Source organism: Anabrus simplex, chromosome 4, assembly GCF_040414725.1.
Source record: "Anabrus simplex isolate iqAnaSimp1 chromosome 4, ASM4041472v1, whole genome shotgun sequence".
Taxonomy (NCBI): Eukaryota; Metazoa; Arthropoda; class Insecta; order Orthoptera; family Tettigoniidae; genus Anabrus; species Anabrus simplex.
In genome coordinates, this window is record NC_090268.1 from 291,018,316 (window position 1) to 291,030,903 (window position 12,588).

At 38.0% G+C, this 12,588-nt stretch overlaps 1 protein-coding gene across 6 annotated transcripts in view; it reads left to right on the forward strand.

Moving 5' to 3' along the window:
- Nrg (Neuroglian) overlaps positions 1 to 12,588 on the forward strand; it is a 216,328-nt gene that overhangs the window by 16,362 nt on the left and 187,378 nt on the right. For all 6 annotated transcript variants that reach the window (XM_067145580.2, XM_067145575.2, XM_067145577.2 and 3 more), the window contains exon 4: positions 6,003 to 6,118. In XM_067145580.2, the coding sequence (XP_067001681.1) occupies positions 6,003 to 6,118 (116 nt within the window). The remainder of the gene's footprint in view (positions 1 to 6,002; positions 6,119 to 12,588) is intronic.

Genomic DNA, 12,588 nt, shown 5'->3' on the forward strand with positions numbered 1-12,588 from the left:
GCAGCTCACAAAATAAGAATTCTGGCCCATTCTAAAGTATGTTTGATGTAAGTAAATCTGTGAATTTTATATTATTGTGTACATATACTTCCATATCACCACTGTTTACCATTATGTCACTAAAGGTAAATAAACTGTTGATATCACAATTCTCTTTGCTGAATCAGATAATTTAAATTCACCCTTAAAAATCATTTTAATTCTTAGATAATTATATTCTGAGCTTGCGTTCAGGAGATGGTAGGTTTAAATCCCACCATTGGCAACCCTGAAGATGGTTTTTCATTGTTTCCACATTCACATCAGGCAAGTTCTGGGGCTGTACCATAATTAAGACCACAGCCCTTCTGTCCCAGTTCCACTTCTAACCCTTTCATCCTTATGTCAATGAAAACCTTCTGTGTGTTGCAGCTACTTTAAACTTCTAGCAAACAAACATTTTTTAAAAGTTTGAAATTACTTCAGTTATAATTTAATCAACTCAGAAAATTGACCAGAGAGTTAGGGTCTCGTAGCTTGTGTTCGGAAGATAGTGGGTCCTGAACTTCACTGTCAGCAACTCTAAATATGGTTTTCTCTCGTTTCCCAATTTCACACCAGGCTGTACCTTAATTTGATGTTAATCCACTAGCAAAAAAAAGTCATTTTAGACCGGGCAAGTTCGCCGTGCAGTCAGGAGCGCGCAGCTGTGAGCTTGCATCCAGGAGATAGTGGGTTGGAACCCCACTGTCGGCAGCCCTGAAGATGGTTTTCCATAGTTTCCCATTTTCACACCAGGCAAATGCTGGGGCTGTACGTTAATTAAGGCCACGGCCGCTTCCTTTCCATTCATAGGCGCCTCCTATCCCATCGTCACCATAAGGCCTATCTGTGTCGATGCGACTTAAAGCAGATAGCAAAAAAAAGTCATTTTAGATTTAGATTTTTGTTTTGTTATTAGTGAAATTCCTTTTATGTAAAGCAATCATTTTAAGAGAGTTACTTTGTTGTAGTGAGGGTGAGGTTATTCAATAAAGGTTGGGAGGAACGTACAAGTCAACCTACATTCAGGCTGGACGTTTGTAACACGTGTAATGGTGAGACATTGATAAATAGGTATAGTTATGTGAATATAAATTTGCAACACAAGTAAAACAACCTCTTTGACTTCGTAGGTTTTTGTCAGTATGGATGTCATTGAGACATGAGCTCCCTTTCCTTGCTGCTGTTGAGCACAGTTCTTATTAGCTACTGTATGTTAATGTTTTGGTCTGATTTTGCCTCCGTAAGTATTTTGTGTAGTAAAAAAGAAACTCAGACTTCTACATATTGAAATTATATATATCGCTCCAATTCAATAACTGCCGGTCATGATTTTGACCTAACTACAACAGCACTACAAAAGTAGTTGGTAGAAACAAGCATAGATGCAAGACATTTTGATTGTATAGATATTTATTAAGGAGGGACCATTTACCAACGTCATTTGAAAGCTTATATGTTCATAACTTTGCACATCACCAGACTTTGCCCTGTTCGATATCTGGTGAGACATGGTGTTTACCATACACTATGTCTTCTGGTAAGGGCTAGAATAGATTTTCTTATTTTCTCTTTCCTGGCTTTTACAATTTGAAAGAGACCTGATATCGAGGTTATATTCTGAATTTTGAGAGTAACGTCATGACAGGTACGGTGTGAACATAGAACACCTGAGCTGCATTGCCGGAATGTGGGTCAGCTGTTCATACACCACGCATGAAACTTGGAAATTCAGTCATTTCTATAATATTATTGAATAACAATATTTCTCAAACCTTTAGTGTCCATAAAATTCTCTAATTAAAAAAAACCAAACTATTTCAATGTGATTATTGTTATACAATTAAATAGAAAGCAAAGATCATAAATAAATAAAATAATAGACTACATTTTTGTCTATATTTCTGTCTGTTGCAATGATGGGGCAGGTTTTGTTTGCTTTTCACAAGAAAATCGCTAAACCAATTTCACTGAAACTTCTTTCCTTATATAGAGCTGTAAGAAGGTTTGTAGCAATATCACCTGCTATCCACTATCTAAAAACAAATTGCAGAGGCTCCAAAACCTGATTTTGTTCTTTCACTTTTCAGAGAAAAGCTGCTAAAGGAATTTAGAGCAAATTTGTTATGTAGAGCCATAAAAAAGGTTTTTAACAACATTAAACTGTTATCCTCCATCTTGAGACAAAATGTTGGATGTTCCAAAACATAATTTTATCTACAGGGTCTTCATTTATGCTTGGCAAGGACTTCTTCGCTCGACCTTGGCCGCCAGTGACGGTTCAGTTGCTGGCTACCGCGCGTGCGTATGTACAGCAGAATACGGTGCTCAAAATCATTATCATGCATTTTACTCACCATGTTTTCAGTTTATGCTCAAAATTATTATCATGCATTTTACTCACCATTTTTGTATTTTATGCTGAAAATGTTCCCCATGCGCTGCCAAACATAATCGGCATTTCCTAATGAAGTTTTCGGTTACTCTACCAAGTTCTTCAGCACTGATGGATGCAATTGCAGCTCTTACATTGTCTGTAAGTTCATCTAGTGTGTGAGGGTTGTTCCCATAAACTACATTTTTTAAACATTCCCCACAAATAAAAATCACATGCCGTTAAATCTGGGCTACGAGGGGTCCACAGATTTTTACTTATGATCCTCGTTCCAAACACGCTTCAGTAAGGAGATAACGACCTTTATGTCTATTTTTATTGTTTACTGAACCTGTACGTTGGAATCTCTTGGCCAGTTGTTTTATTGTCCGATTGATAGGAGTGGGTCTCCCTAGAAATTTCGCTCAAAACTTTTGTCTTGTCCTAGCGCACGATTTTCTGCACTTAATTTAAGTATTGTGCAGATATACATGTTCACGTAACTAATATTTCACATACATTACAGCACTATACACAATCACAATAAAACACTATACATACAACATACGGTACGCAGTAGCTTCGTTGAACACCATCTATCAGCTCAGATCTCAGCAACTGCAGGAAGTGCTGGAAACCGCGTGCGCCAGTGGCCGGAAGCGGCCTGTCGGCGGCGGCCAAGGTCGAGTGAGAAAGTCCTTGTCGAGCATAAATAAAGACCCTGTATTTGGACAGCGATTTTATTCTTTAATCGATTTGCAGCAAAATGGCTGAACATATTTTGATGAATCCTTTAAATGAAGGATAAATAAGTAATTACATGTGATGAATAAGTAATTGCCACCTGCAATCTTAAAATAAAATGGCGGAGGCTCCAAAACAGAATTTTATTAGGTTTGAGAGATATTTTGTTCGCTTTTCACAGAAATACAGCTCAACAAAATTTCAACAAAACTTTCTTTGTTATGTAGAGCCATTAAAAAAAAGTGGGGGGTTTCTTGCAACATTAAAATGTTATCTGCCATCTTGAAAACAATACGGCTAATGTTCCAAAATTTGGTTTCATCTGTTTAAGACGGATTATTTTTTGCTTTCCAGCAAAACAACTGAACATATTTCGATGAATCTTTTAAGTGAAGCAGTGAATACGTTTGAGGCTATTTTAAATTATCAAATACAATTTGAAAAGGTAAAACTTTAAATTCAAATGGCAGGTAAAGAAACTCAATTTGTTATTTTTGATCAATTTCAGTTAAGTGTGGTATTTTTGGATGCAGAGTTCAAACCTGTCATTAAATTTTTTATATCTTTAAAAGCTAAAAAGCTTATCATTGTAAATTACAAATGTACGACAACTGCTTCAGCAGTGTACAGACTCCAGTTGGAGAGACGGAACGGTTTAGAAATGAAACTGGACTAAGCCAGGGGTGTGTGCTGCCACCTCTTTTGTTTCGAATGGTTGTGGGTGAAATCGTAAAGGAGACAAAAGAAGCATATGAAAATAGGGAGATGAAGTTATTACTATTTGCAGACAATATTGTGGTCTGGGGAATGAACAGCAAAGAAGTACTAGTACAACTTGATGTCCTTGACGAGAAAATTGAAAAGTACTGTATGAAAATTATCGCAGAGGAAAGCAAGACCATGGTGATATAAAAAGGCGCAAGACAAGGAACCAGGCAATGTGAAAATTGGTGATCAAAGCCTTAAAATTGTTGAGTTTCAAATACCTAGGAAGTGAAATTATACAGAATACAAGACTGGACATGGAGATTAGCAGGAGGGTGCAACAGGGCACTGCATTGTACCATAGTGTAAAAAAAAAAACCTTTCTGGCATAAGGAAGTACCAAAGAAGTGTAAAGAGATAATGCAATGTATTATGCACCAATATTGATTTATGCAGCTGAGATCTGGACAGTGACAAGGAAGGAGGAGAGGAGATTTCAAGCCAGGAAAATGAAACACCTAAGAAATATGACAAGATAGATGAGGAAAAACAGATTGAGAAATGATTTCAGAAAGGTCTAAATGGATGAATTGATAGGAGTAAACTAAGATGGTTTGGATATGTAGAGAGGATGGAGAAGAAAAGAATACCAAAACAGATTATGTAGATGAAATTCGAGGGTGAGAGGGAGGCCTAGAGAATGATGTGTTGATTCAATAAAGAGTAGTGCAAAAAACCTGGACTGGGATAAAATGGTGGAAGGAGAGAGAAAGGTGAAGTACTATAAATGTCTCGACCTAGCGGGAACTGGATAAGGGAAAGGAGGAGAAGGATGACGATGGACTGCTTTCTTATATTTGCCCCAATTTGTCCTTGAATTCCAACGATTATCTTCATATTGTGATCTTGTCTAGTTTTAAGAACACCGCTCAGGCTTATTTGTCTAGTAATGTCATTCCACGCCATTTCTCCACTGACAGCTCGGAACATACAGCTTACAAGTAGGCTAACTGTTCTCATATTTGAGCCCGTATTGAAATTCATAGGCCTATAAAACGTTAAAATACAATTGTTTGTTTGTAATTTCACCTTTTCAGTACATAAAATACTTTTATCTTTAGGACTTCATCCTTGTTATAAGTTCTGTATTTGGTACATGTTTCGCCCATCTACCAGACTTCATCAGCCAACACATGATATTCACGTAGTTTGCTCTTCTTACAGACACGTCAACATGTATTGGCACAAATAGCAGCAATTAATTCAACATCTAAGGTTAAATATTGATTGTCCCCTTAGACTTAAGCTTTTGTAACAACTACCATCTTTACAATTTATTTTCTATTACAAAATGAGTTCTTGTAAATTAGTTTTAAGACCATAATTAAGTACAGATAACTCATATAGACTAAAATCAAGATCCTGAACTAACCTTGAGACAATATTGTGGCTAATGAAGCCTGGTAGATGGGCAAAACATGTACGAAATACAGAATTTATATCAAGGATGAAGCCCTAAAGATAAAAGTATTTTATGTGTTGAATAGGTGAAATTACAAATTAACAATTGTATTTTAACATTTTACATAAAACTTAGTCGAACAGCTCGTCTCCTTACTCCCAAGACTTTGCTACATTTTCATGGTGCTACTTGTTTTTGTTGGAAATTGTTCAGAGCAAATCGAGCTGCTTTTCTTTGGATATTTTCCAGTTCTCGAATCAAGTAATCCTGGTGAGGGTCCCATACACTAAAACCATACTCCAATTGGGGTCGTACCACAGACTTATATGTCCTCCTTTACCTCCTTACTACAACCCCTCATAACTATGTGCAGAGATCTGTACCCTTTTTTTACAATCTTGTTTCTGTTATTACCCCAAAGATCTTTCCTTATATTAACACCTAGGTACTTACAGTGATTCCCATAAGGAACTTTCACCCCTTGTCATGAATTGTTAATGCCTGTTGTGTTCCTCGTTAGTAGGTAGTGAACTATTCATTAGTGGAACTGCCTTACATTTCCTTTTGTCTCTTGACTTTCACTTCTGAGATACAAATAGTTTTTGTATATATTCTGTTTTGTCAACTTATCATTCAACTTTCCCCTTCATCTGAAGTAAGCTCACATTTGTTAACATATTTATTCTATTTTTTCAGATACAGGTGGATAAAGAACGGAAAGAAATTCGACTGGCAAGCATACGATGATCGTATATCTCAACAGCCTGGCAGAGGTACCCTGCTTATATCTAAACCACGGGACGAAGATCTTGGTAAGTATCTTATTCTTGTCTCTGTGTTAAAACACAACATTTATGAACTGACTGTTTCCTGTTACCAAGAGAAATATAATTGATCACGCATCAAGATTCTGATCGGAGTTCATGGGACAATTCCCAACTTGTTTGTAAAATTCTCTACGGAGTACAACTTGGACGATCCATTCATCATGAGAGTGGTCCTGTGTACTATCGGAGGATCACTTTGAATTCTGGAGAGTAGAACAGAACGTAATTGAGGACATAGGTGGACTAACAACTTAAGTCAGAAAATGAACTTCTGAGAAAAACACGATCAAAGTTTTAGAATCTCTGCCAATCGAACATACATATATATCGGCTATTATTTTGACGTTATATTACTAGTATAATTCTTTCCGAGGGTTAATAGGTATTTACTTCAATTACAAAATATTTTTTATCTCGTGAATATGTTTAATCGCAAAAGAAACGTCTTAAATCGTTAGTCCATGAACTCATTTCAAACCTGAGTTTCCGAGTTAAGAGTGTTTGCTCTATTTATCTAAAAAGAAGTTTAAATCATAACGACATACATTTCTGGAGTAGGAAATTCACGAAAAATCAATATTTACTTATTTTGGCAGTGCATGAAAAAAAAAAAGCAGCACTTAAATTGATTTTTAAACATTATAGAGAAATATGTTGGTAAATAATAATCATACAGAAGCAGTGTTCATCACAAATTCGGTTCATTTTCTCCACTGTCACTTATATAATCTTCTAAGCCATTAAAGTCATCGGAAGGCACATCATCGACAACTTTCCTGAACCACTCCAAATTTTCTGGAGTCATGACCTTGAGTAGCGACAAAATGTAATTCTTTTTTTACCAACATCGGTGTCTGACTCGCTGGCTGAATGGTCAGCATTCTGGCCTTCGGTTCAGAGGCCCCAAGTTTGATTCCTGGCCTTATCGGGGATTTTAACCTTCATTGGTTAATTCCAGTAGCCTGGGGTCTGGGTATTTGAGCTGTCCCCAACATCCCTGCAACTCGCACACCACACACAACACTATCCTCCACCACAATAACACGCAGTTATCTACACATGGCAGATGCCGACCACCCTCATCGGAGGGTCTGCATTACAAGGGCTGCACTTGGCTAGAAATAGCCACACGAAATTAATTAACCAACATCAGTCCAGGAGGCAACATATTGTTTCAGTTTTAATCCTCTTTACGTGCAATAAGAGTTCTCTTCTTTGAGAAATAAGCCACTGTAAGTTTCACATGATTAAGGGGCCGATGACCTTCGATGTTAGGCCCCTTTAAACAACAAGCATCATCATCACATGATTAACAGCTGAATGTCGTCTGCAAGGAAACATTATGGTTGGCCATGACAAAGAGCGTTGATACCACACGCTGTGTTCTCTATACTAACAACTCTAACACTATATTGAAATACTTGCCTCTAGTTCCATCTAGGATCGTCGGAGACAAACTATTTTTTTATGGATATTAAAACAGACATTGGGGATTCAGAATTCATAATGGGTGGACTAATGACTTAACCCGGCTTTAGTCGTTAGTCCACCCATGTCCTCAATTTATTGTGTTTTATGGATAATTCTGTGTAGGAAAACTATTCTTTTGTCATTTTTTGTTATCTAGATGTCCTCCTCCATTTCTGTATCCTCGGATATTTGGTATGCTTTGTACCAAGCTAGGGCAGGTTTGTTACTTGTCTTCCTCCATTTCTGTATCCTCAGATATTTGGTATGCTTTGTACAAAACTAGGGCAGGTTTGTTACTTTCATTTACCTTTCTTAGTCCCATCCTTGGTTATGACAATATGAAAGTGATTAAGGTACGAGCGATGCTAGTAATGCCATTCTTTATGACGAATGGTGCAAAAACGTTACTCATGGGGTCGGTTGTTGCATACATTTCAAAGGGCTGGCAGGCGGATGTAATAATGTCTGTCTCAGCGAGGAAAGCAATTGGGCTGAGTACTCGATATACATTAATGCTGTACTTAAGACTCATCTTAACTGTGTAGAAGCCTTCGTCATTGGTCACTGGCTTCGTTGGGTTGAGTATGTCCATTGTATGAGTAACACCAGGTTTCCTAGTCGAATCCTTTATGATGAATTTTGCTCCGACCCAAGACTCCAATCCCTCTGTGGGTGGGGGTGGTAGAATAACACCCACGGTATCCCCTGCCTGTCATAAGAGACGACTCTAGGGCTGTCAACTGAGGAGCGTGGGTTAGCGACTACGGGGCCCTTAGCTGAGTCCTGGCATTGGTTCCACTTACTTGTGCCAGGCTCCTCACTTTCATCTATCGTATCCGACCCCCCTTGGTCTATTCTCGTTCTTTTCTGACCCTGATGCTATTAGGTTTCCGAGGGCTAGGGAGTCTTTCATTTTCATGCCCTTTATGGCCCTTGTCTTTCTTTGGCCGTCACTTTTCGAGGTGTCGGATCCCTATAATTTTTTCTCTCTGATTGGTGTTATATAGAGGATGGTTGCCTAGTTGTACTTTTAAAACAGTAATCACCACCACCGCGAAAACTCCAAACTGTATGATTTGGACAGCTAAGTGGAGAGGACATGTATTAGATTAAGTGCAGTTGGATAAGTTCAGAAAACATTTTCTCATTTATTAAGGCATCAAACACAGAATATGCACATAAATTGCTTTTACATTTGTTCATATTAATCACCAATTCTTAATTGACAACATTTAAAAAATTATGTAGAATGATGTTCTTTCAGGAACAATATAGTATTCTGTTATTGTTTTCTTTCTAGGGTATTTTTTGTATTTCTTTTGAAACTGGAGAGATAATGGCTTCCTCTTTTAACAAAATATACAAAGATGGTCATTAATTCTCTAAGAGTACCTATTTTTTTTGTCAAAAACATATCAGATGTAAAGCTTTTCAGGCGTTTGCTCTATTAATCACAGTTTCGTCTTAGGTCTGACACTAGACTCATCACTCTCATCAGAGTGGGATGTGTCAGACCCTACCCACTGACGCTGGGGTGTATGCAGGTGTAGTTATCAGAAGCCCTTATAAGAGGCACAGTCTGATAACTGCATACGGGAGATAAATATCCACAATGGAATTATTGCCCGCCTAGCAATTTTTTGCGTAACCTCTGTAATTACATGATATTTAGTGGTGTGACAGAACTTTAAAAATATAGATAAATTCGATAGGGATTAGGGGTAGGTTATTTTGGCCAATCAGAAGCATTTGTGTTGACAGTTGGGCAGTAGTGATATTTGATGGTAGAATGAGTTCTTAGTTCATAGTAAGTAAAGGAGTTAGACATGGTTATTATAATCTTTCACCTTTATTGTTTGTAGTATACATGGATAATTTACTTTAAGGTATAAAACAGGGTAGCTTTTCAGTTGGATGAAATGCAGTAAGTAGCTTGGTCTTTGCTTACGACTTAATCTTGCTGGTAGACTGTGCTGAAAGTCTGAAGAGAGGTGCATTGACTACAATATGAAAATAATCTTTTCCTAGACAAAAGTGGTGTTGGTAGTGAAGAAATCTAAGAGGATTGAATGTCTGGTAATATGAAACTGGAATAGGGGGGCCCTTTAAAGTACCGTATAATCCTGAATACCACCCGCACTTTTTTCCCCAAAATACAGGTTCTAAATCTTGGATATGGGTTGTATTCAAGCGGTTCATTCTCGTAAATATTTACTACGTTTACATGTAGTATTGAAATAGATTTGAATGCGGTTACCGTACTCGATATACCACATGTAAACAGGCATTCAGGTCCTATTGTGTTTTAGTTGCGTTCTAGAAAACAAGATCGATTTTTTTCTCAATATGGTTACAGTGGCATGTAAACGTGAAATGTAAGGTAATGGAATACGGTAAATAAAAAAATAATGGTAAATGTGAAAGCCGCTGCTGCGGATGCTCGATCGTCATTTGTTTCACAAGTGTTGCTGGCATGCTGGGTGCGCGAATAGCTGATCTCGAGACTGTTGGTTACGGAAGTCTACCTCACTCTCATTCGAGTTCCATATCTGTCCCGTGAAAGTGCTGTCTCGATAGTAAGCTATGGATTCAAAATGGTGTGTGCGGTCATTTACTGTGCGTGAGAAATTTAAAGTTGTAAGCGAAGCTGAAACATACGGAAGTATGATATGTGATTGGCGGAAGAAGGAAAGACTTCTAAAAGGTAACTGCGTTCGCAGAGCGTTCTGTGGGCAGAGTGCAGTGTTTCCAGAAATTGAAGGACGACTCCACAAATTTGTGATAGAAAAACGTGAGTTAGGATATGGTGTTTCTAGTGAAATGTGTTGATTGAAAGCACTAGAAATCTCAAAAGAACTCAAAACACAGGCTTTTACTGCAAGTCGCGGATGGATCCGAAACTTTCATCGGAGAAAGGGATTATGCATTCGGAGAAGTATGTATATTTCACAATGTTTCCCTGTGGTGTATGAAGAAAACTTAACGGCCTTTTAGAGTCACATTATTCATTTGAGGAACCAAAATTCGTATTTGCTGTCGTAAATTGGGATTGCTGACCAGACACCTGTCTGTTTTGAAATGCCATTGGAAAATACAGTGGATACGAAGTGTAAGTGTAACCATCAGAACGGCTGGTAACGAAAAGCAATGGTGCCAGGTAATGTTGTGCGTGTTAGTGTATGGAACCAAACTCCAAACTCCCTTCATATGTTGTTCTGAAAAGGAAAACACTTCCGAAAGGAAACTCGCCGTCCGGTGTTATTGTTAGAACACGAGTCCGCCTGGATGGACAGTGCGTTAGTTAGGGGCGCGCAGCCGTGGGCTTGAATCCGGGAGATAATGGGTTTGAATCCCACTGTCGGCAGCCCTGAAGATGGTTTTCCGTGGTTTCCCATTTTCACACCAGGCAAATGCTGGGACTGTACCTTAATTAAGGCCACAGCCGCTTCCTTCCAACTCCTAGACCTTTCCTATCCCATCGTTGCCATGAGACCTATCTGTGTCGGGGCGACATAAAGCCGCTAGCAAAAAAAAAAAGCTTTGTTACAAAAACGAAAATGCTTTTTGAACAGTTACCGAGGACATACAACTGATGCCGTAAAGGATATGATGAGGAAAGGAAAAACCAATCTTGTGATAATTCCCGAAGGACTCACTTCTATTCTACTGCCGTTGGATGTGGCATGAACCGGGCTTTCAAAACAGCAATGAAGCAGTGTGCACTGAATGGATGTCTGATGGTGATCACGCATTAACACCAACCGGACAAATGAAGAGGCCTGAAGTGGGACTAATATGCAGCTGGATCAAGACCGCGTGAGTGCACATTCTCAACGATCTAGTGTCCAAAAACTTTCAGAAATGTGGAATTTCGAATTCAGTGGACGGTAGTGAGGACGACTATTTGTGGAAAGATGCCAGCGACGAAAGTTCCTATGGTGAAACTTCAGATGACAACTGAATGATCTGAGTGTCAGACCAATTTTGTGATTTTATTCATTGTAAGCTGTTTGAATTTATATTTGTGGTATATTTGAAGAAAATTAAATATGAATGTAACATATTTGATTTTTTTTTTTCCGTATTTTGCCGTCTCATATTTGGGGTGCGGGTTTTATTCAGTGGCGGGTGGTATTCGGGATTATACGGTATTTAGGTTGTGTATTTTGTAGTTTGCTAAGCAAAATTGAATCGAGGTGGAACAAAGCAATTGGAGTAAGTTTGCAGTTGCAATCAATGGTAGTTTGAAAGAAAGATGTTAGCTCCTGGATAAAATTCTCTTTGCTGTGCAGGAGTGGAAGATGGATGGACACAAGGTACCTTCTTCACAAGTTGGAAGTAAGACATGAAAGTAGTGATAATGATTCCAGGTATAAACAGGTATGAACAGTGGCAAGAGAGTACTCAGTATGGGGAGTTAAAAGACCCAAGTATAAACCAGCCTCAGTGGTGGAATCATGTCACATGAATGGAGGAGGATAGGTTACCTTAAGAGAAGAATGGACTCTGCCATAGAGGATAAGAGAGCTACAGAAAGACCAATGTGATGACGATTAGACTCAATTCTTAATGTTTTTATAATCAGAGGTGTAGATAAATGAGACTGCGGAGCTGGTTAGAAATAGAGGTTTGTTGGACCACGTTGCTGATTCAGAGAGACTTGCAGACTGAACCCTGAAAGGCTAACAGTCTGTAATGTAGATGTATGTCTGATCAGTTAAATTTCATTGTATTAAATATTTGATAAAATCAGTATCATATATGTATCAGTAGAAGAAACTCTCTATGTTGATTGAAATAAATAAATAAATAAATAAAAACATATATATTCTGTGTATAAAGTGTAGCTCAGTCTGTGTTGACATCAGTTTTTAAACTTGAATATGACATTTCCTATTGCTAATACTCTGCAGTCAAATAGTAAAATATAGTCTAGATTTGGGATTGTTCAAAGGTATGTTTATATTGTAATTCAACAATTTTGT